We start from the raw sequence: 26,108 nt of genomic DNA, 5'->3' as shown, positions 1-26,108 counted from the left end.
GGCAAACGTTATCAGATATTAAGGTAAACGTTGAAAGCAATTCAGATGTGGGGATATAAATTACACCATAGGCTGTTGTTGCCAACAACTTCCCCGAGGTATGGGGAGCAGTTTAAAGGGAGCTCACCATGTCCTCGCCGACACGACTGATTTAATAACAGCTGTGCAGTTTTGTTTCATGACATGTTTCAAAGTCTGCATCAACTGAGAAGTGATTAATTTTGACCAATCAAGATGAAAAACCAGTGTGTTAACATTTCTAATCATTATATTTCTTCCTCAGCCACAATGTATCATTTACGTAGAAACAGAGCTGAATGGTCGCATAACCTCGTGTTGGCAGTGATATATCAAATTCATTCCGTGTCTTGAGGACCTGTGAACATTGCAATATTTATGAAACAGTGCATTGTAAACACCATATGCAGATTTAATGAGGATGGGTCCATTTGAAAAAAGTTTTCTTGTGTTTATTGGTAACAATAGAGGCCTCAGTAAATGGTCGTGTACCATAAGTATTAAACAAGCGTAAAAATTACACACGGCCATTATTAATAACTCAAATTACACCTTAGTCTGTAACATTTGACTTTTTGTATCCACCAAGGAAACTAAAATTAGCTGATGTGTGTGAAGTTACAAATATGTCAAACTACTAGGTTCAGCATAGGGGTTCGCAAATTCTTATAACCTTCCGTGTTTGCTTGAAAAATGAAAGAAACATAGCAACTCTTACAATATGCGATAGGCCTTTTTGTTAAAAAATTGTAAATTACTAGCCACCTAGTTCACCAATAGATATTATTATACCTTCGTGTTATTTCTGAGTAAACAGAAAATGTTCACACAAATAGGAATTTACTGTTGAAAACAAACGTTTTATTGGCATATCTGATAATACGTGATTAATCTGAGAAACCATGTAATATGTCCATTCTTGATTACTTAACTTACAACTGAACTGGATGATTAACAACGTTTTTAGTTAACTGTAGTATATACAATTATTGTTCCAACAACTGTTCAACGTTATAAAGCACTCGTTACTTTATAAAGCAATACAGTCTAACACTTCCACCACACACTGAATCAAGTTATGACCGAGGTTTACAACCCAAAATCGTGAAAAACCCGAATAAAATATCTGTACACAACTTTTTACATTTTTGTTTCTCTTACAGAGACCTATCACATAACCCACAACAACAAAATGCACCGTTTTATCACAAACCTAAAGCTACCTGCTGTTTTTAGCAGAAAAACAAAAATTGCCTTGCTCTATGTTAAAATCACGTCATTTACTCTTTCTTTCTGCCCAACTCCTGTCCAGTGTTGTCGCTAGGGGGCTCCCAGTAGTGTCATTCTTACCGTTACGTTCATCAAACGTTGGAGTAGCTGCTGCAGTCGCTTCCCGAACAAAGAGGTGCAGTGCTTTAATACCTACAATAATACAAAGAGAAAGTAAAAACAACCACCACCTAGGGCTGTAAGTTACAGAAAAACTATTATTTTTTTTATACATCAAAAATGCCTTACGTTTCTGAAACAACGAGAGAATTTTTCTTCTCTGCCTTTTCATACGTTTTATTTTTCGTCAGTTATTGACTATAATTCGAGATGAAGATCCCACTAATGAATATAAAGGTATAGGGTAGTTACATATTATTTACTTTCACTTTAAAATTCGTATAATTACTTACAAATTTTTATTTCTATTATTTAACGCAAATTTTAACAGATAAACTAATTTACAAACTGTGATTGGAGAGTTACTTTCAGTTTCCTATCTCGTGAAATAGGTACTCGTAACATAATGTACAAAGTAGCTCGGAATACAAAGTACATTTATTTTCCTTGGCCCAGTATGTTCACAGTTTCTCATTTCATATGTTAGCCTATAGGACGAGTTCAAGAAAAACTTGCTCTCCAGAGTTTAGCTGAAAAATGTACCAGATCTCTCTTCATGTTTGAGGTAATTTTCCTCTTCTACGTTAAGCCATTTACCCAACAATGAACAGTGGTGTGCAAAAGTAACCTGACCTACAAAATTCCTCAAACGAATTTTCATATTTTCTGAATTAAACAAATACTGTTCCTTCTTGTGAAAAATTATACAATTCTTCAAACCGCTGTTATGGGCTGAAAAGATCCAACCTACACTCGTGCTGTCATGAATTTAAGTTGTGCAAAAATTACCTGCGCGGGTTAAATCTTTTTTTTTGATAATGATAAAGGTAAGGTTTGGAAAGTACTATAATTACATGTACATACAGATACAAGTTTCTCATCTCATTTGTTCATTTTTATGGTTTAAAATGGCGTTATGACACGAACCTCGGCGCAGCACTTTTTCATCGTTTGAAAAATACTTTGGAACGCCCTTTACCCTAAAACGACATATGATTGATTTAGGCCTACAAACTAATAATGATCGGTGACTGAAAAAATTCATACAACTCGTTAGAGAGGCAAGATCATAACTGCAATGAAAAAGCGCAAAATAGTTTTGTTTTCCGCACACTAAACAGCACTTCACAATGCAAGTGTTTAATATCAGTACTAATGTCACTTTGCTCGTACAGCAATCAGCTTATGTTATGGTAACTTGTACACATACGAACCTTCAAGATGTGTACAACTTTGATGGAAAGCTGGCCAACCTTTCTACTACAATACACACCAATGATTAGAACGAAAATATTTAATTATACAGTTTTTAAAATAAATATATGAAGAATGTGTTTGCATTTAAATTTAAGAAATCAAAATATTGTATTCCCGAAAAATTTAACTTTGCTCAATGAATTTCATTTTTCCTGATCGGGAACGTACCTTTAGTCATGTTTTTTTTTTTTCTTTAATTTCGCGCAGAGCTACACGAGGGCTATTTACATTAGCCATCTCTAATTTAGTAGTGTAAGACTAGAGGAAAGGCAGCTAATCATCACCACCCACCGTCAACTCTTGGGCTACTCTTTTACCAACGAATATGGATTGATCGTCACGGCCGAAAGGGCGGGTATGTTTGATGTGAGAGGGATTCGAACCTGCAACATTCTGATTACGAGTCAAGCGTCCTAACCATTCATGAGGGAACGTAGCTTTCCCTAGAGTGAAAGTAATTTTATTTCATCATTTTTTCCCCTGTATTTATCATTACGTTTCTTAATTTTTTTTAAATATAGCAGTAATGGGAAATCTGTATTAAGCAAAAATGACCTAAGCCATTAATTGTCCCTTTTTTGAATAGTACTGAACGTTAAGTCCTAACACATAAATGATTAAAGTTCAAACATATCTGGTATTCATTATCAATATTTTAAAAGAAAGCGAAGTGTTTTGATCATTTATTCAGGTCTATGATTTTGTGGGTTAGATAAGTTTTGCATAACAACGTTCAGTTACCCTTAGTATCCCTATTTATGGGTATTATATACAACCTTATTTTTAATGTCCGTAACTTAAGTACGTTACGTGGAAACCATATACGCTTTATATAGTCTAGAACTTTTGTATTTTAATTATTTTTAATATCTTTATGACATGTAAAATGTGACTTTTGATTAACTCCATCTTTTAATCAAAATCAGTTTCCCGCTCTATGAAACTTCAATGTGTTTACAGAACTCCCAAGATATTACAATACATGTTTTCAGAAGAAATAAGGTCTTTATAAAACACCATAATGTTTAACAAGAGTAGATACGCACTAGGTTTTACAGATAGTTTATCATTGTGTGGAGATAAGACCTGTGCTATGCATTTATGAAATTTCACGTAATGATCACTAGAAACGCTTTGAATTACATTACGGTTTCTATAAATATTTGCCAGGTTCTGTCATCTCATAGATACATTTCTAACTACATTCCAAAGAAGCACTTTGCTTATTGGAAATTTGTATTTACCGTTTTGTGCTATAATTAAACGCTTTTAAAATCTCACGGCCGGAAGTTAACGTACACGCTTTAACTAATATATAGTAAACACATAAATACCCTCCATTGACGATATATACGAAAAGTCACCAAGTTCATTAAGTGTTACCAGCATATGTCGAGTAATATTTAAAGAAACGACCTGATAAAGATTCTTTCAACTCTAATATTATAAAAATCAACATAAACAACTTAATCAACTTTTTATTATTCATAAAGTTCCGAATGAACACTTGAATACAGTTTCTAAGACTAGTGACTTCATTCTAGTAAGATGTAGTGGATTGATCAAGACCAGTAGTGGATCTCGGATTTTGAAAAGGGGGGTGTGTGTGGTCGCCACGCATCGTTTATATTGATGCAGTTAGATGATACGTCAAATATTGTTGGATAACAATGCGTAATGGTGAGTTCAGGCCTGCTATGAGTTTGCAATAAAATAAGAGAAACGTATCGAGAAAATAATACCACTGTTGATTTCATATATCACGTAAAAAATTATAAATACTTGTTCGGATAGAATACCATTAACTGAGTGCAAATTCACAATGCACCCACAACATAGGCAGATGTACTATGTAGATATAACAAATGACATATCAGGTAACAGAACCGATATACTGAACAGTAATAAAACTGGCACTAAGTATTTCACGAAACAGTAATTTCTACTTTCAGTCGGTTCAAGTTTCTGAATGCATGATATGGAAATATGTTAATTTACCATGAAAATGCGAATAAAATACTTCAAAATGTACAACATTTGAGAATTACATTTTTATTGAACATTATTCTACATTGACGTAGTTTGTATTTAATTCCGTATTATGTTTAAAATGTTTTCAGGTCTTTACAGATCTCTACAAACACAATTTTGTACAAGGTATGAAGCTTGTTGTAGGATTTACTTAAAATCATCAGTAATTCTCTAGAGCAAACAAGAAATTTGCAAATTATTGGCCTGTAGCTGGGATAGACAGGAAATGAAATTACTATTAAAATGGATGCACTTTAAAGGGTCACGGTACAAAATACTTATCAAAGAGGGTGCCGCATCAAGATTAAGTTTTCGAATTGGACTCTTTTAAACTCCAACAAATTCATAAAAATTATTATAGAAAGAATTAACGCCATATTTAGGTGACGTATGGCTTCACCAATTATTAAATGGTGCTGCCACCTGTAGGTATTAAGATGCACTTACTGTGGTAACAACGTTTTTTCACACTAGTAACAAGCTTTTTACAATGTATCCATTGTTATTAATGTTGTTCAATGTTTTATTTTTCATATACAAGTGTAAGAGCTTGAAAATCAATTACTTGTTTAAATCTAAAATCCTACATTATATTACAAACCTGTTAAAAGTTCTCAATTTGCACATACAGAAACGTAAGTACAAACCAAATTCTATCGCAACAACAAAAATAATGGATGGAAACTAATGAAAAACAGAAGTTTAACTTTCTACTCTAAATAAAAAACACCTTTAACTAAATATATTGTCAACGTAGTAGTCATCAATTTGCACGTTCGGTGCAATACAACAAAACATCATATTCACTTACTTTTAGTAAAGACGCCATCTTTGGAGTTATCAATCAGACAAGTTCTATCAGAAACCATTCCATCATCTCTCTGTAACAAATACATTAAAAACAAAACTTTAAACTTTACTATCAATTCTCTTCTATACTATTATAATTTTTCTTAAAGCATTTAATCCTCAGTAGGTGATAGTAAATTATTCTTGTTATTTTATACTAACTTCCAAAGATAATTATTTCACCAGTCAATGGACAAAGCAAAAATCTCAGAACAGGTATTTTGTTGCTGAAGAGAGCCCATAACTAATGAAATATTGTTTGTAAGTTAAGTACGTGCAACACATTATTTTAACATGTAAAAAAGAATTCACCTTATTAATCCTACTAGAAATATAGTTTGTTATAACTAACCATTCTTCAGTGAAAACAGTTTATCAACTGAGCTCACTTCTTTAGAAACAATGACAACTGGCCAAGAACGTGCTCAAACTGAAACTTAAAGAATCATCTAACTTTGATTCAACTGTAAATACATTCCTTCTGATATTCAAGCTTGATTTATCAAATCATCTTTGCCAGTAAATGATTCAAGCAGTAAGAAAGTAGAGACAACATTAAGGCATTTTTTTTTAAACCGTAATTTCAGTATTTGTTTATTCTGCACAGGGTGTCACAATGAGAATACATGTGACATATATTGTTAAATGTGTATTGTGTAAGTCCCATCTGTTTTCTAAATTTGTAGGAGATTCTTGAGTGCAAGAATCAACAACGTACAATGTACACTGTAAAATACTAGTGGTTGCCAGTATTGTTGCCAAATAAACTTTCTAGAACCTCACCTAAAAGTTTATAAATTAACATGCATATATTTTGAATATTATAAACTGTTTAACTTTTGTGAATTAACTTTGGACATTAAATATCTTTGCTGGTAAAAATTCAGCTTGTAAGGGTGTGGGGCCAGCCAAGCAAGCTAACTTTAAGCGAGGTGCAACAGTATCAACTCAGAATTAATTTGCTTGTTGGAGACTTGGACTGTTGATAAAATATTCAGTTCTAGACCAGACAGAAGATTCAGCATACTCTAAGTTTGTAAATCTCTTATATAAAAATCATTTGTAATAATTGTTTGTAATAAGTTATTATAAATTGTACTGTTACTTTATATTAAAATATATATTTGTGTTAAGAAAAAATTTTGCATATCAATCTTTCTGGAAGATATAAATTTTATAATATTAACATTTAAATTAAAATTGACTATTTGAAATTGTAATACATAAATTGTAGATTCATCCAAGATAAATCATAATATGCAATATTACTTTTCTATATTTATAATATATGGAAGAATTGAATGATTAGAAATGACATAAAATGCAATTCCTAACAAGACTATAGCCTAGGACTCCACATCAGGTCATAAAATGTCATTTACAACTGTACTTATTGATGTTATTTCACAGCAAAAAATGAAACAGGCCTTTTAATGGAAAATACATGAATAACAACATTCTGACATGAAACTGTATTACTAAACAGATCCTCCACCAGAACACACACAACACACCTTGGTCTGAAACAGTGGGATAACACACACACAAAATAAAACCAAGGAGCCCTTTTCAACAGAACTCCATCACACCTAGACCTGAAACGGGGAGAAGGGGGGAGAGAGAGAGAGAGAGAGAGAGGAACTGAAAAACTGAACTATAACACTGATCCCTCCATCAGAACAGATACATGGGCTGAACCAGCTTTTGATCTTAAACAGTGGGATAACACAAAAATTCAAACATTCTTTCTGATACACCTATATCAGAAACAGATGAATCAAATTTTATACATGTCTAAAATGTGTAATAATGACTGGAGGAAGTTAATGCTTTGTATCAGAAAACATTACAGCATGTACATGGTGCACTTAAATTATGTCTACAAACTACAGATGTGCAACAAGCATTACAGAGAGATGGTGACTTTTGGTAAAAAATAACATGGTAACTTTGGCAAACCAAATCATTACTTAATGGTTTTGAAATGCAATATATTTGAATTATGTATACAAACAGATGTGCAATAATCATTATAATCATTACAGAAATAAGACTGCAGGTTATTTATTTAAATAAATAGTAATAAATGGCAATATGATGTTGGTATACTCAGAACAAAAATAAGTGCACATCAAATTAGATACTAGAGAAACATGTACCTAACAAGAAACAAGACTCAGTAAATCTGTTAGCACAGCCACACAAAACTAGTGAACCAAGAATAATAGCTCACCAACTTGCAATGTAATTCACTACTTACAGATGTAAAAAGCCATCCAGATTTGCACTTAAGTAACAAACAATAAATCATACAAGTAAAATCAAAGATTAAACATGATTTCAAATGCTTCAAATAGGTAGTATGTGAATATTTCAGCATGGAGAATTAAATTTAAACATAAGATTTAAGTTCATGAAACTAATGGTAAATGTGAAGAAAATGGATTTGTAAATATTGACTAAGATTTATAAAGTCTCAGAAGATAATAAATCAACAGCTGTGGATTGAAAGCCCATTATCATTACACAGAAGACAGTGTAAATCTATGTAACTCAAAATCAGCTATTCAATGGATGGAAGGTTGCAGTTTTTTGCCTAAATAAACTAAAATGCTAACTATTTAGATATGGTTTCATCAGAGTAGAGTGAATGATACAGCAGTAGAAGGCAGAGTCAAAATGCTTTTCTAGTCCAGACAGGCCTTGATAAAAACAGCTGTGATGATTAAGGATATACTGGTGAAGATAGAATCAAAGCATTAACTCGTGCAAAAAACTAAATGTGATGAGAGGTAGTTAAAGTTGTGCAAGTAAGAGCAGTAGTTGTAGTACAAATTATACGAGTTGTCTTTATGTCCAAGGATAACCTAAAGCAGAGTTTTGTATCCAATTAGGTGTCTGTGACAAATGACAGGTTACAAACAAAATATTCATTTAAATGAAGGTATCCAATCCCAATGCCAAAGCATTCTGAAAAAAAGATACAATAGGAGACTGTGAATGAATTAGTGAAAAAGACATTTAAGTTCCAATTGCTAACATTTAATCAATCACTTGTGTGACAATAATGGATACCTAATGCTCAATAGTTGTGAAAACTGATCAACAAAACAAACATACATATGTACTCCTCCTTTTCTTGAATTATAGAACAATGCTGAAAGTCTAACACAAAAAGATTACCCACTAGTAAGCAACAACTGAATGACGTGTACAGATGTAAAGTCCTGTTAAAAAGATCCCTTAAGCTTGTTAGCAAATAAAATGGCTGACCTCTCATAAAACAGTAGGTGTCACCATGGCTTCCCTAATCAAAAGTTTTAAGTTAATCACTATGGAACAACTGGTTTCAATGAGAAAAATGTTCATAAATTACAGCTGTAAGTAAAAAAAGTACACATTAATGCTGGTAAAAAAAGAAAAAAGCCTCTACATGGAGTAAACCTTGATTAAGCTTGCAAGCATATGCACAAAGTCTCCTCATTGGTTAAGCTAGATAACATGATTTTAATGTTAAGACTTCCTGTTGGTCATGAATAAAAGAAAATAAGATATAGTAGACCTATATAATGTAAATACTTGATTACTCAGAGATAAAATTTTATTTAAACTTAAAACTAAACAGTTTTTAATGTTAGAATAAAGTTTGATTATTAAACACCAACATATCTCACAAATACTTTTCACTGCATTCATATTTTTTTAATCCTTTATGACTTATTTTAATAAAAGTTTGTCAATTCAATGTTTTAAGCAAGATTCACAAGTTGAAAGTGCTACTATGTTAAAATTTACTTCACTGAGACCCAACTTATCACTTATGATAGATGTATGCCTTCTTCAAAAAAATCTGAAGATTTGGAAATTTGATAATAAAAACTGAATTTATTTATGAAATGTACAATCAAACAGCTTCTGTTTTGCTCCATCTTTTTCATTTAAAAATCAATTACTAGTCATAAGGATGTCTAATTTTAAATAACTTATTGTAGCATGAATATTTGCTAAAAGGAAATATATTAGCATATGATGAAATATCTATAGAAATAGAGAGAAACAGTTTGAATAAAAAATTTTAGGCTGGTTATGAAATATTTATTACTCAAATCTTTGTTTCACTTTAGGCTCTCCATATATACCTTAATCTATTATAGATATGCTAAGTAATACAAACACTATTCCTACAGTTTTATCACCACCAAGTACTGTTTTTATTACTCACCAACACTTGAACTTGAGTTATCAGGTTATCAAGTTGTTGGGGTGAACTGGTTGTTCCCAAGATTAAGTAGTCAACATGCTCAAGTGATTTTGGAATTTCAATCACTGACATTTCTTCCAAGTTTTCTCTTATTATATCTAAGACTCCTAATTTAAAAAAAAAACACAAAAAAAAACAGTAACCACCAGTGTAAGGCAACAATATATTTGATTATAAAAATAATAATAATAATAATGAGATACAAGAGCCTGCTTATAGACATCTCTTGTCCACTGATTAAAGAAAAAAACAAGTCTAAATTAAACAGTATAAATCACATCAGTAGACAAACTTCTATTGAAAAAAAATTGATTCTCATCTTTCCAGCTTCATATTTACAGCCTTTACATTTCATCATTTAAACATATTACTCGAAGGATTATCTAACCTCCTGGTTATTTAATCACTTAAAGAGAGTTCTATGATTAATTCGATTAATTAAATAAACAGAATATTTCCAATTATGATTTTTCCTTACTTTTAATTAACCCAAGGTTGAAGAACTTAACTGATTAGTGTAACAACAATAAAAAAATTTATAAGCCAATAAAACTCAATATATCCATTTATTACTATTTATGATTATTCCAACTATTCAAGTTTCATGTGAGAATAACTGATAAATAAACCTGAAGATTAATTAATTAGTAAATAACACTAAATGATTAACCTTCAAGTAAGACAGGTTACCACCATTTATTACAATGCACAAAAAAACAAGCAGAAAACTAACCTCCTTTTCTTAAAAAACTTTTAAATCAGATACAGTATCCCATTACTATCTCTAAACTTTCTGATCATATTAATGCCATTCTTAAAGAAATGGAATCAATTCCATACTATAAAATAAAACATAAATCTAAGTTTCCTTAAAAAAATCTTATTACTCTCTCAAGTAAGAAGCAAGTTATTTTTTTACAAAAATCCATATTCCAAGTTGATTACATTAAAACCTGTGAACATTAAACTCATTTAGTACAATATGGTCCTGTTAATATAACCTTTTAAATCTTTATAAGGAAAACTTAACAGTATAAGCCTCTCTGAGAATCAGTTAAATATCACTGGCAAACTTACAAATGACAAAATCAAACCAACAAAGGTCCTAAAACAGAACTTCACAATGAAAGTGTAAAGTTCACCAGCATATTATAGAATACTTGCTGGCAATGAAAGCCAAAAAAAATACACTACAACAAATGGCAGAGGGCATTCTCTCTAAAAGTAGAACAAATAACTAATCATTAGGAACAAAAGATTTTCTGTCACTATAATGGTCACTACAGATTACATTAGATTGATTTATTAATATATTGATTAATTACACAGTATTTTATGCATTTATTAGATTGAAACTAATCACTGTACAGTGTACACTTATGGTGTGAATGCATACCATATTTTCTTATTTTCTATAATAACAAATAATTATGTAGAATGTTAGTGTATAATTTACTTTTTAATTTACCTACATTATATATTATTGTTTAATACTTATAATTATTCCAAATTATTGATTACTTAGTGTTTACACTGTCATGCAGCAACATATCTATAGTGTTTAATACCACCTTGCTCTAGTTGCTTCACCCTTTGTTCTTGCATTAGATGAAATCCTCTGTCTGCAAGGATATTTCAGTGCTATATCTAGAGCCTGGATTGAACTAATTAAAACTGCAATTTCCTTTGCTGGCCAAACTATGACATCAACTAAAACTGATAGCCTTCTAATGCTGTCAGTGAACAGAAGTCACAAGATGATGCTGTTCACTGAACAAAGAAAGTGAAGTGATATTCAAAACAAATGTGCACTTTATATTCATTTAAAAACATGTTTCCATATTTAAACAATATCTCAAATTAATTTAGCTGTCCAATTCACAGTAGATAATTCCTGTCACATTCTTTTAAAATATTTACACAATTTCATTATTCCCAATCTCCATATGCACTGAAACAAACCTAATTGAGAAATGATCACTTGCACCCAATGTTCTCCAATTTATACCCTCTTAATTACTTTCATTGTCATATTGGAAGTTAACAATATGAAATAGCATTGATCCTAGTATGTTGTTCCCTAACCATTTGGTGAAGTAAACCATCCTAAAAAGTTTATAAAAACCTGTCTCCTTCATTATTTCACTTTACAATTTACTATAATTTCATTACCCTATCTCAACATCTTCCAAACATATCAATACCATTCTTAAAGTGATGAAATCAAGTTTGTACTATAAAAGAAAACACTTATTGACTGACCTTATAACCACCTTAAAATATTAAAATATATATATATAAATTACACCTATTTTGTTCTAGAAAGGTTACAAATTATAGCAAAAATACAAATGTTTAGTCTATATTCAGCTGTGCCTAACTAACATTATAGAAGTTGCAATGATGCACACTCATGTTACTGTATCCAAGTGTATAAAACTGGTCTTTACAATGTATGGTTGTTTTAGTAAACAATAATTTGGTAAAATACAGTCATATTTCAGTTGCAATACATTACTACAATTTACAAATAATTTCTCAAACTTCAGTTATTTTTCTTAAAACATTGAACAGTAAATAAAGAAGCATAGCAAACAGTTATCTCTTCTAGTTATTTGGCAGCAAAAGTGTATGCAAACGGTTTCAGAGAGAGAGAAGGAACAGCTGTCTGCTGTGGTCCACTTCAGTAAACAATTGAGGGCATTCTGTAGCTGCCGCTCAATATACCTCACGTTCGACGACTGACGTGAGATGTGAAATTCGTCAACAAAGAGCCAATTGGCAACAGTGAGAGGGAGTTGTTGAGTGATGGCATTAATTTTTATACTGAAAAGTGTCGAACCCACACGAAATCGGAATCTCCTGTCCATTAAAAAATTTGTGATAAAAATGGGCAAATGGCCACGTAACAGTTTATGTTGTATCATAAGCCTTCTCAATGTCAAAGAATATTGACTCAAGATGTTGTCATTTGAGAAAGGCTTCTCGGATTAACACTTCAAGTCGAATCTGATGGTCTACAGTGGAGCACTGTCGTCAGAACCCACACTGGGTTGGCGAGAGGAGGTTGTTTGATTCGAGGAACCAAACAAGACAAGCATTGACCATCCTCTCTAAGGTCTTACAGAGATAGCTCATCAAAGCAATTGGACAGTAGTTTGAAGGAATCTTGAGATCCTTCCTAGACTTGAAGAAGGGCAGGACAATAACCTGCACCAGACATCAGGAAAAATATTCTCCTGCCAGATCCGGTTAAAAACAATCAGAAGAATAGCAAGAGAAGCAGGAGATAGATGGTGCAAATCTCAATGTGGCAGGCAGGATTCCACCATGGATGAGGAGATAGTGGAAAACAAGTTGAGGTTTTAGGAATACACTGAGCAGCTGCTTCTATAATACAATCAGTTACTGCTGCCACACAGTCGTCTATTGATGGCTTACAGACAATGGCAGAATCAAGTTCTGCAAGAGCAGTGAAAGATGGCCAGTTTGCCTGATCCAGCTTCCACCGAGGCACACGGGTTGGGTAGCATCGCCCACAGCCAGTCTCTTTCAAAATTATAGGAAAATGATCACTGCCTCGTGGATTATTGTCAACCCTCCATGAAAAATGGGAAAATAATGAAGGGGAGCAAACTAATAGATCAATAGTAGTAAAGGACTGATTAGACACATGGAAATAAGTAGAAGAACCAGTATTGAAAAAAAAAAAAAAAAGGTTGTGATCAAAGAGCATACGCTCTACAGAGCAACCCCTCCTATGAATACCAGTACTTCTCCAGAGAGGATGATGTCCATTAAAGTTCCTCAGGATGAAAATGAGAGATGGCAACTGTTCAAATGAGAGCATCAAATTCTGATTTATCATGTCTCTCCAAAGGACAGATAGAGAGAACAAACAGTGATGGTATGACCCAAGGAAACACGGATGGCTATGGCCTCCAAGGGTGTGTTGAATGGCAAAGACAGGGTGGACACATGCTGATCAACCAACAAAGCCATCCCTCCATGCATTCATCCATCACACAGCCTGTCATTTCTGTATAAAGAAAACTGCCTAAAGGTGACTGTACTGGCAGGTTTCAGAAATGTTTCCTGTAAGGACAGACAAACAGGATGGTAGGAAGCAATCAATGTTTTGATGTCATCCAGATTAGAATGTAAACCTCGACAGTTCCATCATATCAGGGTGGCCATTTTTATTTACGTGTAGGCAAATTGGGCAGAGAACCCTTCTGTTTATGACCACGTCTTTATTCCTTACTTTCCTTATTCGAGGGAAGTCTATCAACCTCCATGGATCCTGCCCTGGGTTGATTTGGCAGGTCTTTGCTGTTTGAAGGGGATTCCAGAGACTGAGAACGTGAACGAATGATTGTTTTACATCTTGGGGTGAGAGAAGAAGATGGATCTGAGGAAATGCCTGTGCCTGGAACCAAAGGATTTGGGTCTTGGGGTTTGGTGGAATGTATATAAGGGACAGAGATAGGTGTTGAAGTTAATTCATCAACTTTTAACCAGAGGTCAAATGACTTTCCATTTATTTGGAGAATGATTTTTTAGGAGGCACAAAGAGACCTGTCTGCACTACCACAGTAGCTGTTGGATGAAGTGCAGCAGCATATGTCTGAGATGAGGTGGTGGACAGCAATTTTCAAGCCTCAGGATAGGTAATGTTATGAATCATTTTCAAATGCTGCACTTCTTTCTCTTCCAACCATTTAGGGCAAGAATGAAAGTAGGATGCAACTGATGCAATGAGGGCCCATTTCACACTCATAGGCATCATGGTCCTTGCCACTGCAATGAGCACACGTCAAGGAACTTCGACATGGCATCTTCGAGTGACTGAACCGTTACCACTAGAAACATTGGAAAGGGTTTGGAATGTATGGCTGTACTCTGCAATTAAGATAACCTGCCTTGATAGTGGCAGGCAGACATGGTGATGTAAGTGTCAGAATGATGACAGTGGTCTGCACCATAATTCTATCTTTGCGAGTAAAGATATGCCTCACTGTAGAAATTCCTTGGGTGGAGAAACCAGCAAGAATCTCTGACTCTGGAATATTCTTCAAATCCCTCTCAACAATAACTCCTCCTGATGAATTCAAAGTAGCATGAGGTATAACCTCAATAGGTATATCCCCAATTGCCTTTGAATGCAAAATGAGTTCACTGTGTTGAGATGTGGATGTTTCCACCAATATGTCACCAGATCGAAGCTTTTTTACTGACTTTGGAGAGCCAGCAAGTCCCTCTAGTCTCTTCTGAATGAAAAAGGGAGACATTTGTCCTAAAGGTTTGTCTGAAAGTGATTGCAATATAAGAAAATGAGGTACAACAGGTGGTACGGATGGTGAGGATTGTTACTCAGAATCTTCAAGATGTGGTTGTTTACCAATAGGCTGTTTTTCGCTATTTTATTAAGATTTTTAACTGGAGTATCCATAACAAAAAAAGGGAAATTTTGGTTCCCACTGACCCCACCCACCATGGAGCCCTATAAGGGGATGCAGTACAATGCCAAACAAGGACACTGCAGCAATGCCAGGGTTTTGTGAGCACTATATCCAAACACCAGCATCAGATATAATGTCCACAACACTGGTACTTGGTTGACCCTAGCCCGAGTAGACAAGCCAACTGACCAAAGGGGTCACCCCAAGGCTACCTGTCTACAGGAATTCAAGGCCAAAGTGATGTGTTAGGGTTGGACCCCTCAACTACCAAGATCCTCTCCTCCCCTTCATGGGTTGCCATGCATGGCAAACACATGGGTGGATGTTTAGATCCAGAGGAGGTAAACTGAAAGAACAGAACTTTCCCTGGGAGATCCTCTCACCACATACAGCTATTCACATGGAGGGGATTTGTGGTAGACACAGCACAGACAGCCTATTGTGCAGCTATGGGCTTATCTAGAATCAAAATTCAGTGGCAGAAGCAAAATGTTCTGATGGCTGTTTGAAATCATAATTGTAGTTAATGTTGGGTGGAATCTGCAGTTGAGCTAAAAAGAAGACTATTATAATTACTACAGGGCAAACAAAGTAATGAATATACAGGAAATTTATACAAATACAAAGAATTTTCAAAACCAACCAGAAAAGATTAAAACAGTTAGAGAGATGAAAGGTTATACATACATATATGTATTTGTGTATGCATTAATAATACAAATGTGATCTTTATATAATTATTTTGATACTGATGGAAATGCTAAATACAACATACAGCTGCTACAGTGTTCAAGTTTTCCTTCTTTATATTTCAATTTATAATTGTAAAAAATAACCCCAAAATTTGTGATGACTAACAATAAGAAAGAGACTTCTTCCAATATTATGGATGAAGAGAAAAACTATCCTGTTTCAAATACACTACAACAAATGGCAGAGGGCATTCTCTCTAAAAGTAGAACAAATAACTAATCATCAGGAACAAAAGATTTTCTGTCACTATAATGGTCACTACAGATTACATTAGATTGATTTATTAATATATTGATTAATTACACAGTATTTTATGCATTTATTAGATTGAAACTAATCACTGTACAGTGTACACTTATGGTGTGAATGCATACCATATTTCTTATTTTCTATAATAACAAATAATTATGTAGAATGTTAGTGTATAATTTACTTTTTAATTTACCTACATTATATATTATTGTTTAATACTTATAATCATTCCAAATTATTGACTACTTAGTGTTTATACTGTCATGCAGCAACATATCTATAGTGTTTAATACTACCTTGCTCTAGTTGCTTCACCCTTTGTTCTTGCATTAGATGAAATCCTCTGTCTGCAAGGATATTTCAGTGCTATATCTAGAGCCTGGATTGAACTAATTAAAACTGCAATATCCTTTGCTGGCCAAACTATGACATCAACTAAAACTGATAGCCTTCTAATGCTGTCAGTGAACAGAAGTCACGAGATGATGCTGTTCACTGAACAAAGAAAGTGAAGTGATATTCAAAACAAATGTGCACTTTATATTCATTTAAAAACATGTTTCCATATTTAAACAATATCTCAAATTAATTTAGCTGTCCAATTCACAGTAGATAATTCCTGTCACATTCTTTCAAAATATTTACACAATTTCATTATTCCTGATCTCCATATGCAGTGAAACAAACCTTATTGAGAAATGATCACTTGCACCCAATGTTCTCCAATTTATACCCTCTTAATTACTTTCATTGTCATATTGGAAGTTAACAATATGAAATAGCATTGATCCTAGTATGTTGTTCCCTAACCATTTGGTGAAGTAAACCATCCTAAACAGTTTATAAAAACCTGTCTCCTTCATTATTTCACTTTACAATTTACTATAATTTCATTACCCTATCTCAACATCTTCCAAACATATCAATACCATTCTTAAAGTGATGAAATCAAGTTTGTACTATAAAAGAAAACACTTATTGACTGACCTTATAACCACTTTAAAATATTAAAATATATATATATAAATTACACCTATTTTGTTCTAGAAAGGTTACAAATTATAGCAAAAATACAAATGTTTAGTCTATATTCAGCTGTGCCTAACTAACATTATAGAAGTTGCAATGATGCACACTCATGTTACTGTATCCAAGTATATAAAACTGGTCTTTACAATGTATGGTTGTTTTAGTAAACAATAATTTGGTAAAATACAGTCATATTTCAGTTGCAATACATTACTACAATTTACAAATAATTTCTCAAACTTCAGTTATTTTTCTTAAAACATTGAACAGTAAATAAAGAAGCATAGCAAACAGTTATCTCTTCTAGTTATTTGGCAGCAAAAGTGTATGCAAACGGTTTCAGAGAGAGAAGGTACAGCCGTTTTCTGTGGTCCACTTCAGTAAACAATTGAGGGCATTCTGTAGCTGCCGCTCAATATACCTCACGTTCGATGATTGACGTGAGATGTGAAATTCGTCAACAAAGAGCTAATTGGCAACAGTGAGAGGGAGTTGTTCAGTGATGGCATTAATTTTTATACTGAAAAGTGTCAAACTCACAGGAAATCGGAATCTTCTGTCCATTAAAAAATTTGTGATAAAAATGGGCAAATGGCCACGTAACAGTTTATGTTGTATCATAAGCCTTCTCAATGTCAAAGAATATTGACTCAAGATGTTGTCATTTGAGAAAGGCTTCTCGGATTAACACTTCAAGTCGAATCTGATGGTCTACAGTGGAGCACTGTCGTCAGAACCCACACTGGGTTGGCGAGAGGAGGTTGTTTGATTCGAGGAACCAAACAAGACAAGCATTGACCATCCTCTCTAAGGTCTTACAGTGATAGCTCATCAAAGCAATTGGACAGTAGTTTGAAGGAATCTTGAGATCCTTCCTAGACTTGAAGAAGGGCAGGACAGTGGAATCCTGTAGTATATAACACCTGATTTTCTTTTTTGGTTTATATCCTCAATATCTGACAAGGCTTAGCATATAATAGCAAAGTTCGTAAGTAGAAGAGTCATTGCTTTCTATACTTCTTTATTTACAGTTTTTGTTTAAAAAATTAACTGAAAGTTTAGAAGTATTTGAGTAGTTTGAAGGAATCTTGAGATCCTTCCTGTGTGTGTGTGTATAACAACACACATACAAAGTTAAGTAAGTAGAAGAGTCATTGCTTTCTATACTTCTTTATTTACAGTTTTTGTTTAAAAAATTAACTGAAATTTTAATGTATTCCAACCAAAATGTGATTTTGTATGTTACAAAATACTAATACACTAGAACAAAGCAAGATAGGTCACTTTGTAATGGTCAGTTTTATACTATTAGACACAATAATACTTGTGTACGTGTGCAACATTACTGCAATTTCTGTAATGTTAGTCAGACATGGCTGAAAGTTCAACAAAATAAAAATACCATTTACAGATGTATATTTTTATGACATTTAAACTGTTCAGACTTAAAAATTGTGGTTTCTGTTGACAATTTGTTGGCATTCTACAATGGAAAAAGCATACCTTATTTCCAAATTTTTATGGTGTTCATGAGGTGGGTCAAATTGTGAAAATAACAGATAAAATGTCAAGTTTTTTCTAAACAAAAATGTTTGATAATTGCCTGGAGTTGATTATGATTTTGCATGTGAAATTTGAAAATTTTCTGATGAATAAAAGTATTTTTAACTTTAAAATCAAAATTAATCTGCATGTTAGACAGTCAAAATTCAAATAGAAAAAAACAAGGAAATCATTACTATTAAACCAGATATTTTGTGTACAAAAGCCCTGTAATGTTAACTGATAACTGTATTAATCATAATGAAAACTATAACTAGCACAAAATTGTTACTCTATTCTGGCAAGGAATTGTTTATTTCTCAAATACACAATGACATTCAGGTTGACAGTTGTTGCACCATCATACCAATTTATAGAACAAAATGTCAAAGGTTTTAGGAAATTTGTAATTTACAGTGCCCTGATGTAATTCAATTTTTTTTTTGCAGATGAAATGAATGTATTGTAGATGGTCCACATATACATACTTATAAATATATTTAGGAATCATAACATTTAAATTTGGCTAAAAATTTACCTCTGTTTCCTTACACAATTATACAAGATAATAAACAAAGCATCTCCACCAAAAATTGATCATTATGGACATGGAAGAAAAACTGTCATTCAAACAATTTATTGGGTTTCAATTTTTTTGTTTTTTCTCAAAAAGGAATACATAAGTTTAACATTTTAAATCTGTAAAAGAACACCAAACACTTAAAAGCTGGAACAGGTAAGAAAACATTTGGTTCATTTTCTCATCTGAAACCATAAATTTAGTGATTTCTTTTATGTAGTATAATCAGATACTGAAAGACAACTTGTGTTTCCATGGCTCTCCATCATGCTGTTTATAAATGATGATAAACACACAATCATGATTTCTACAAACTTCAAGAGACCTTCAGAGCACTTGAATTGTTTTTATGTACATAAAATTATAATCTTGCTTTAAAGTATTTATGCTCTGTCAAGTTATATATGGTGTCTTATCTTACTGCTTAATCTTACTTGCAAAACAGCTTTCGTATAATAGCGTAAAGTCATACCCTTGATGTATCAGTATAAGTGGCAACTATTAAGATCAACCTTTCATCCAGTAATGAATAAACATCAAAAACTAAATACTGCTTTTTATAAATATTCAACAAAATAGTTCAAAATTAATTACATAAATTTTCAATATTTGTTTTGATAAAAATGTGGAAAATACAGCATCTTAAAGAGGTTAGGTTTTTTTTATGAGATCTGTGAGAAAAAGGATGTCTTTTTTTTTATTGATAGTGAAGCTTTCCAAGAATCATCACTTGTTGTTTTAATTCTGATTATTATTATTATTACAAATTGTAAATACTATGAATCATGGGATATCAAAGGGCTTTTTAGCCCCTCAAAGATGTTCAGACTCCAGACTTCCTTCACCAAACACAAAACTAAATTAAATTCTACCTTGATTCCTCAAATAATTATCAACTTTTTGGGGCTCCTGCCAAGATGAAAGTGCAATAAAAAACTATACTACTTGACAATTTGTTATAAAGACATATAACCATACTGAAGAAATACAACTGCCTCAATTGGACATGTATCTGACCTCTCTATACCTTAAACTTATAGCCTTTTGTTAATATGCCAAAATTTTATCATAAAAAAATGTCTAGACTATTGCATGTTAAAGATGTGCTTTACCAGCTGAAGCATTACACAAAGACTAATGTCTTGTAAACAGAAACCAGGTTCAACTGAGACTCCAAATGTGGAAGTTTCTGAAACCAATCTGACCTAATGAGCTCTTGTAACAAGTACAAAGCCAAGGATGAGATAGTTGAAATATATATACTATATATATATGACATAGGGTTGTAAGGATGAGATCTAATTTTTACTTTTTTTTTTAGAGATTTTATAGTCTAGTTTGGATCTAGTACAATCACAAGCTTAGACTGCTTAAAAATGAAATAATGTATGTATTTTTATTACTAAAGCTTATGGTCAGAATGGTATAATTGTCATCTAGTACACAATTCAAAAACACACATATACAAAATAAGGGATTCCTGCAATACTGAGTCAAATATACTGTTCAAAACAAGAAATGCAAAAGGGATACTTTTTTTATTTTAAAGAGAAATATATGTAATAACATTACAAGCTCAGAGTATGTGATGTTACACGTGTTAAGGCACTGATTGTCAGACCAAAATGACAATAAAAGTTGTGCACTTTGAAAATGGAGGAAAACATCGGATTTTTTGCCAAAACGCATGCATGTCCAATAAATTTGTTTGAGAGATCTGCATGTTCTGCAAGTGCAACATGTGCAAAATCCCTATAAAAGAGGCGGGTTCTCAGTTTCCATAGCTCAGTGTTAAGCCACCAACATGCAATACAGTTACGCCAAGACTGACTGAAGCACAACGCAACAACGCCATTGGTCGCTTGGAAGGAGGCAAATCTCGAACAGAAGTTGCCAGAGCTGTGAATGTCCACCCAAGCACCATCACAAGGGTATGGAATCGTTACCAACAACATGGATCAACTTGTGACCGTCCACGATCTGGCAGACCTCGTGTGACCACGCCCGCACAAGATCGCAACATCCTGTTACGTCTCCTTCAGGATAGGACCACCACTGTGACGTCTACTGCTTCAACCATACCAGGGCTGCGTAGGATTTCCGATCAGACCCTACGCAAACATCTACGAGATTTTTAGGCCCCATGTGCAACCCATCATGGTGAACGTTAACAACATTTTTCAACATGACAACGCCCGTTCTCACACAGCCTGACTCACCACTGTCTTCTTGAGACACCACAACATCAACGTTCTTCCCTGGCCCTCCAGATCACCAGATTTAAACACCATCGAACATCTTTGAGACGAATTGGACCGACGTCTGCGACAGCAACAACCTCAACCGCAGACTCTACCTCAGCTTGCAGCAGCTTTGCAGGCTGAGTGGACAGCCATTCCACAGGATGTTATTCGTCATCTCATCGCTTCCATGGGCAGGAGATGCCAAGCAGTTATTGATGCTCACGGGGGGCATACTTGTTATTGACGTTGAGTGACGTTAAACTTCACCTGGTGAGCATGGACTTTGCCTTTGCAGATTTTGGATGTTCAGCAGTGAATGTGCAGTTTCACACATGTGATACAGAACTACCCAAAATAAACTTGTTCACAATTTGTCTCATATTTTGCCTTTTGCGTTTCTTTTTTTGAAGAGTATATATTTACGTCAGAACAATCTATTAAATAAAAACATAAACAGGGGTCTTATGGAAACAGAAAAATAAAGTTTCTAGAAGCCTCTTAAAATTTGCTTCAAAATATATTGGAGACATCTGTGATACTATGGTTGGAATTGACCAGAAGGAGAAAGGAGACAAACCAGTTATCTTGGCATAATACATATGTGAATATTTTTATTCTGTTAATTTGCAAGAAGCAGCTATAATTTTTCCATTTCATCAAGAGTCAGACATCACAGGTAACTATTTTCTGTAGTTTCAATAAATTGTTGTAAAACATACTTTAAGTGAATACAAATTCTTATTCTGATCAGTCACAAAATTCAAAGAAAAAATGTGGGTTCAATATACTTTTATATATACTATCTAGCTGTAAATAAAGATTAGAATGTGATATACAGCCATTCCTCAATGTCCCTTCATGAATAAAAATTACCAAAAACCCAACTGTTGGTTAGAATTTTTCTGTGAAAAAACAACAACAGACAAGCATGTCTGTATAAATGGCTGTTGAAGGGCAAGATTTCTCAGTAAATTGCAAACTCACCCACCTGTAAATAGCTTTATACACTTAAAAATATTTTAATAGGCATTTTGGATCCTTTTCATAAACACCAAATATGTGTTGCATTTTGTTAATGAAAGACCCATACAGATAACCAGTTTTCAAAATTTAAACAAATTTGATTATTTCACACTAGGTTAATAAAATTACTAATGCTCTAGAGATTTAAAACATATTTATACTTTAAGTACAGTGCATATACAAACAGGTAAAATTTACACTATAGCACATACAAGTATACCTTGTTGTGATTCTTCTTCCAGAGGATGTATTTGTCCCATGTAATGGAACAGCTCATTGTTGATAAAGGAATCTGGCATTGAAACTCTTAAGTCTGTTGAAACTGTAGGCTCATGTTTACTACAACATAAATGAGAGATAGCTGATCCAATCTTTTCAGTTTCACTAGCAAAACCTCTTTCTCCTGTTTCATCTTGATCACACTTTGTATCAAACACTTGGTCTGAAAATACATAAGTTATATCTATGTCTGAAAAGTAATTGTCCTGAAAATCACAGGCTGTCCGTGGCTGCTGTTCGTAATACTGATTTTCAAAACTATTCAGATTTTGATCTTCATAAGTTCCTTTATCAGTGTGTGGATGAAATAAAGGTCCTTCAAAATCATTATTGATATCTTCCAAAATTGACTGCAGTTCAACATCTTTTTCTAACATGTGTTTTACACCCTTTGTGTTAACCTGCTCAGAGTTCCCAAATCTATCATATATGTCTGAAGACACTGTTTTTTGACTACAACCAGCTAAAGAACTGGTTGATATGAAACGATGACCAAAGTTTTTCTGTAAATTTGCTTTAAGCTTGCTTACATCAGCACTTGCCAATGACAGACTCAGGTTTGTATGCATATTTTTATATATCCATAAATGACTACCAATATTGTAATTTTTACAATGTCCAATAATGTTATTGCTCAAAAAATTTGACACAGAACTAACTTTTGAGTTGCATGTAGAATAACTGACACTATGTGAAGAAAACACACTATTCTTAGTATGTATTCCAATCTTAAAAGGTAAATTTAGTGTAACATACCACTGATTGTTCCTCTTTAAGGTAAACTTTGAGGAACTCACACCAAGTCCGGACACTGAGCTTAAGCCAAAGCCTCTAATGAAAGAACTAGCTATATTTTGCATCACTGTCTAAACTGAGTTCTGTGTTCACAACAAACTTTACCTTCAGGCTTTAGTCACTCTCCTCAGCAATAAAAATTTGACACTCTTGCCAACTGTGTTTGCGACAACCTTTACTTACTTGACTTTCACTCACTCTTACTAACGTCAGTAACGATAAAGGTTAACCTTAGGCCTTGGATACTGCCCAACTGAGCCTCCTTTTTCTGTGTAAAGACTTGAAACTAGTAACTCTGAACTGTTTCTTCGGAAACTCAACAAAATAATAATTCTTAACTGATGATAACAGAACTGGAAATGACAAGAACCAAGGAAGTGGATTTTCAATTACGTCTTTAAAGTATAACACAGTTATCGTAATCCTGCCCTCCTTCTTCCTCCACTTCCGAGAATCTGTGCCGTTGAATGAAATTACGCAAAATGACGTAAATGGATGATGCAATGGTTTTTTCTGTTAACTGCGCTACCTAGAAAATTTTCACAATGAGGATTTTTCATATTGGATATTATTTACATTTAGATTTATCTATTATTATTTTTGTGGTTTTCTACGTGGATCATAATCGTCTATATAAATGATGCAATTTGTTTTGACCAAATTGTTATATTAGTAATGAGAACCAAAAATTACATTAATGTATGTTTCATGCAATGATAATTATTTTTTATTTTATATCTCAGAATGGCTGGCATTGGTATTAACACTTTTGTTGATAAGCAGAGAACAACGTTTTGACCTTCCTAGGCCACCTTCAGGTTAACAAAGAAAGAGTTTGTAACTGACCGTTATTGGGCACATGTCTTTGGGTCGAGAGTATAAACTGGTACGGGATTGTAAGGGGCGTTGATGTTGTATGTCAGGTTATTAATTAGTATAGGAAAAAATGTTCTTGAGCTACTCTTTTACCAACGAATAGTGGGATTGACCGTAACATTTAACGCCCCACGGCTGAAAGGGCGAGCATGTTTGGTGCGACTGGGATTCGAACCCGCGACCTTCAGATTACGAGTCGAAAGCCTGACCACGCTTGGCCATGCCGGGCCCACTTGTTTCTCCAATATAGAAGTCGTGACAGTTGTCGCATTGTATTTTATATATATTATCTTGGTGTTTTGTTTGTCAGTGTAGTTTTTACATAATATGGACTTTATTTTTGTAAATTTGGTGTTTAATAAATTTGGTGTTTACTGTAATATTGTGTTTTGTTATAAGTTTTTTCCAAATGTTGGTTATTTTTTCGCTAATGTCGGGAACATATGGTATGCAACAGTGTAAGATTTTGTAGTTTGTTGTATCTTGGGATTTATTGTTGTTGGTTTAGGTGTGTGCGTATAATATTTTCCACGTTTTTTTTTTTAGAAAATTTGTTGATGTTGATGAAGTATTGTTTTATTTTGTTGATTTCGTCGTTCATTTAATCGGGTGAACATAGTTTTGTGGCTGTGTTTATTTGGTTTCCTAATATGTTCAGTTTCATGTGTTGAGTCCCGGAGAATGTATAATCCAGTATGAGTGATTTTTCTGTGGATTTCTGTTTTGAATTGTGTATCAGTTCTAGTGATCTTGAGGTCAAGAAATGCTATTTGGTTTGTGTTTTCCATGTTCACAAGTGATCTTAATGTTGGGGTGTATCGAGTTAACGTGGTTGAAAAAAACTAAGTGTGTGTTCTGTAAATGTGAATCCAGTAATTGTATCATCATCATACCTGTACCAGTATAGTGGTGGGTGTAAGGCTGAATTGGTTGCTTGAGATTTATTCTGTGTCATAAAAATGTTGGCTAGAACTGGTGACACGGAATTCCCCATACTTAGGCTATTTATTTGTAGGTAGTTTTGGTTATTGAACATAAAGTTAGCGGTAGTGAATTCTATAAGGGTTGCTAATTGGTTGCTATGGATGTGTATCAATGGGTTGAGGACTTGGATATAAAGTTCTAAAGCTATCTTGCAGGCTTCAGTAGTTGGGACTTCTGTGAAGAAGGAAATTACATCAAAACTGGCCATTAAGGCTTTATGGATTAGTTGATTAAGAATATATTTAAAGTTAAAAGAGTATATGAAAAAGGAGCCAGCTTATGTTACATATTTAGAAAATGCTCACGCTATATAATTTACCTAGGTCGTAATTATATGATTCATAGGTCGACATTATAGGTCGTAGTGGACAATCGAATTTGTGAGGTTTGGGGTGCCGTATAGTTGTGGTGTGTGTGAGTCGGTCTTTCGTAGGTAAGAATAAAGGTTTTCTGAGATTGTGTTGGCTTTTAATTTTTAGTAATAT

At 33.5% G+C, this 26,108-nt stretch overlaps 2 protein-coding genes across 3 annotated transcripts; both read right to left on the bottom strand.

Moving 5' to 3' along the window:
- Nucleotides 1-857: 857 nt before the first annotated feature.
- On the bottom strand, nucleotides 858-23,947 carry LOC143226181 (uncharacterized). Of its 2 annotated transcripts, XM_076456797.1 has the most exons (6): nucleotides 22,910-23,947; nucleotides 9,767-9,912; nucleotides 8,233-8,280; nucleotides 7,059-7,115; nucleotides 5,507-5,576; nucleotides 858-1,440 (listed from the first exon to the last, which is right to left on the bottom strand). In XM_076456797.1, the coding sequence occupies exons 1-6, from the start codon at nucleotides 23,826-23,828 to the stop codon at nucleotides 1,295-1,297; spliced, it is 1,386 nt and encodes a 461-aa protein (XP_076312912.1). In that variant the 5' UTR covers nucleotides 23,829-23,947; the 3' UTR covers nucleotides 858-1,294. The 2 variants fall into 2 exon arrangements, with proteins under 2 accessions (XP_076312912.1, XP_076312913.1); XM_076456798.1 differs by lacking the exons at nucleotides 7,059-7,115; nucleotides 8,233-8,280.
- Nucleotides 11,406-24,086, bottom strand: LOC143226182 (uncharacterized). Its single transcript, XM_076456799.1, has 2 exons — nucleotides 23,947-24,086; nucleotides 11,406-16,767 (listed from the first exon to the last, which is right to left on the bottom strand). Exon 2 carries the CDS (start codon nucleotides 15,094-15,096, stop codon nucleotides 14,668-14,670), a length of 429 nt encoding a protein of 142 aa, XP_076312914.1. The 5' UTR covers nucleotides 15,097-16,767; nucleotides 23,947-24,086; the 3' UTR covers nucleotides 11,406-14,667.
- Nucleotides 24,087-26,108: the final 2,022 nt, after the last annotated feature.

The sequence above is a fragment of the Tachypleus tridentatus genome, chromosome 9 (assembly GCF_004210375.1).
Source record: "Tachypleus tridentatus isolate NWPU-2018 chromosome 9, ASM421037v1, whole genome shotgun sequence".
Taxonomy (NCBI): Eukaryota; Metazoa; Arthropoda; class Merostomata; order Xiphosura; family Limulidae; genus Tachypleus; species Tachypleus tridentatus.
Note: the sequence above shows the minus strand (reverse complement) of the source record. Positions and strands in the feature narration are given on the sequence as shown.

Bases quoted from the DNA above. Each gene is read 5' to 3' on its own strand.
- LOC143226181 (XM_076456797.1), bottom strand. From the start codon at position 23,828: ATGCAAAATATAGCTAGTTCTTTCATTAGAGGCTTTGGCTTAAGCTCA. The intron at 9,913-22,909 runs GTATACTTGTAT...TTTTTAAATTAG, and splicing joins GGAAGAAGAATCACAACAAG to GAGTCTTAGATATAATAAGA. The intron at 5,577-7,058 runs GTGTGTTGTGTG...TATTTGTTACAG, and splicing joins TCCCACTGTTTCAGACCAAG to AGAGATGATGGAATGGTTTC.
- LOC143226182 (XM_076456799.1), bottom strand. From the start codon at position 15,096: ATGTCTCCCTTTTTCATTCAGAAGAGACTAGAGGGACTTGCTGGCTCT.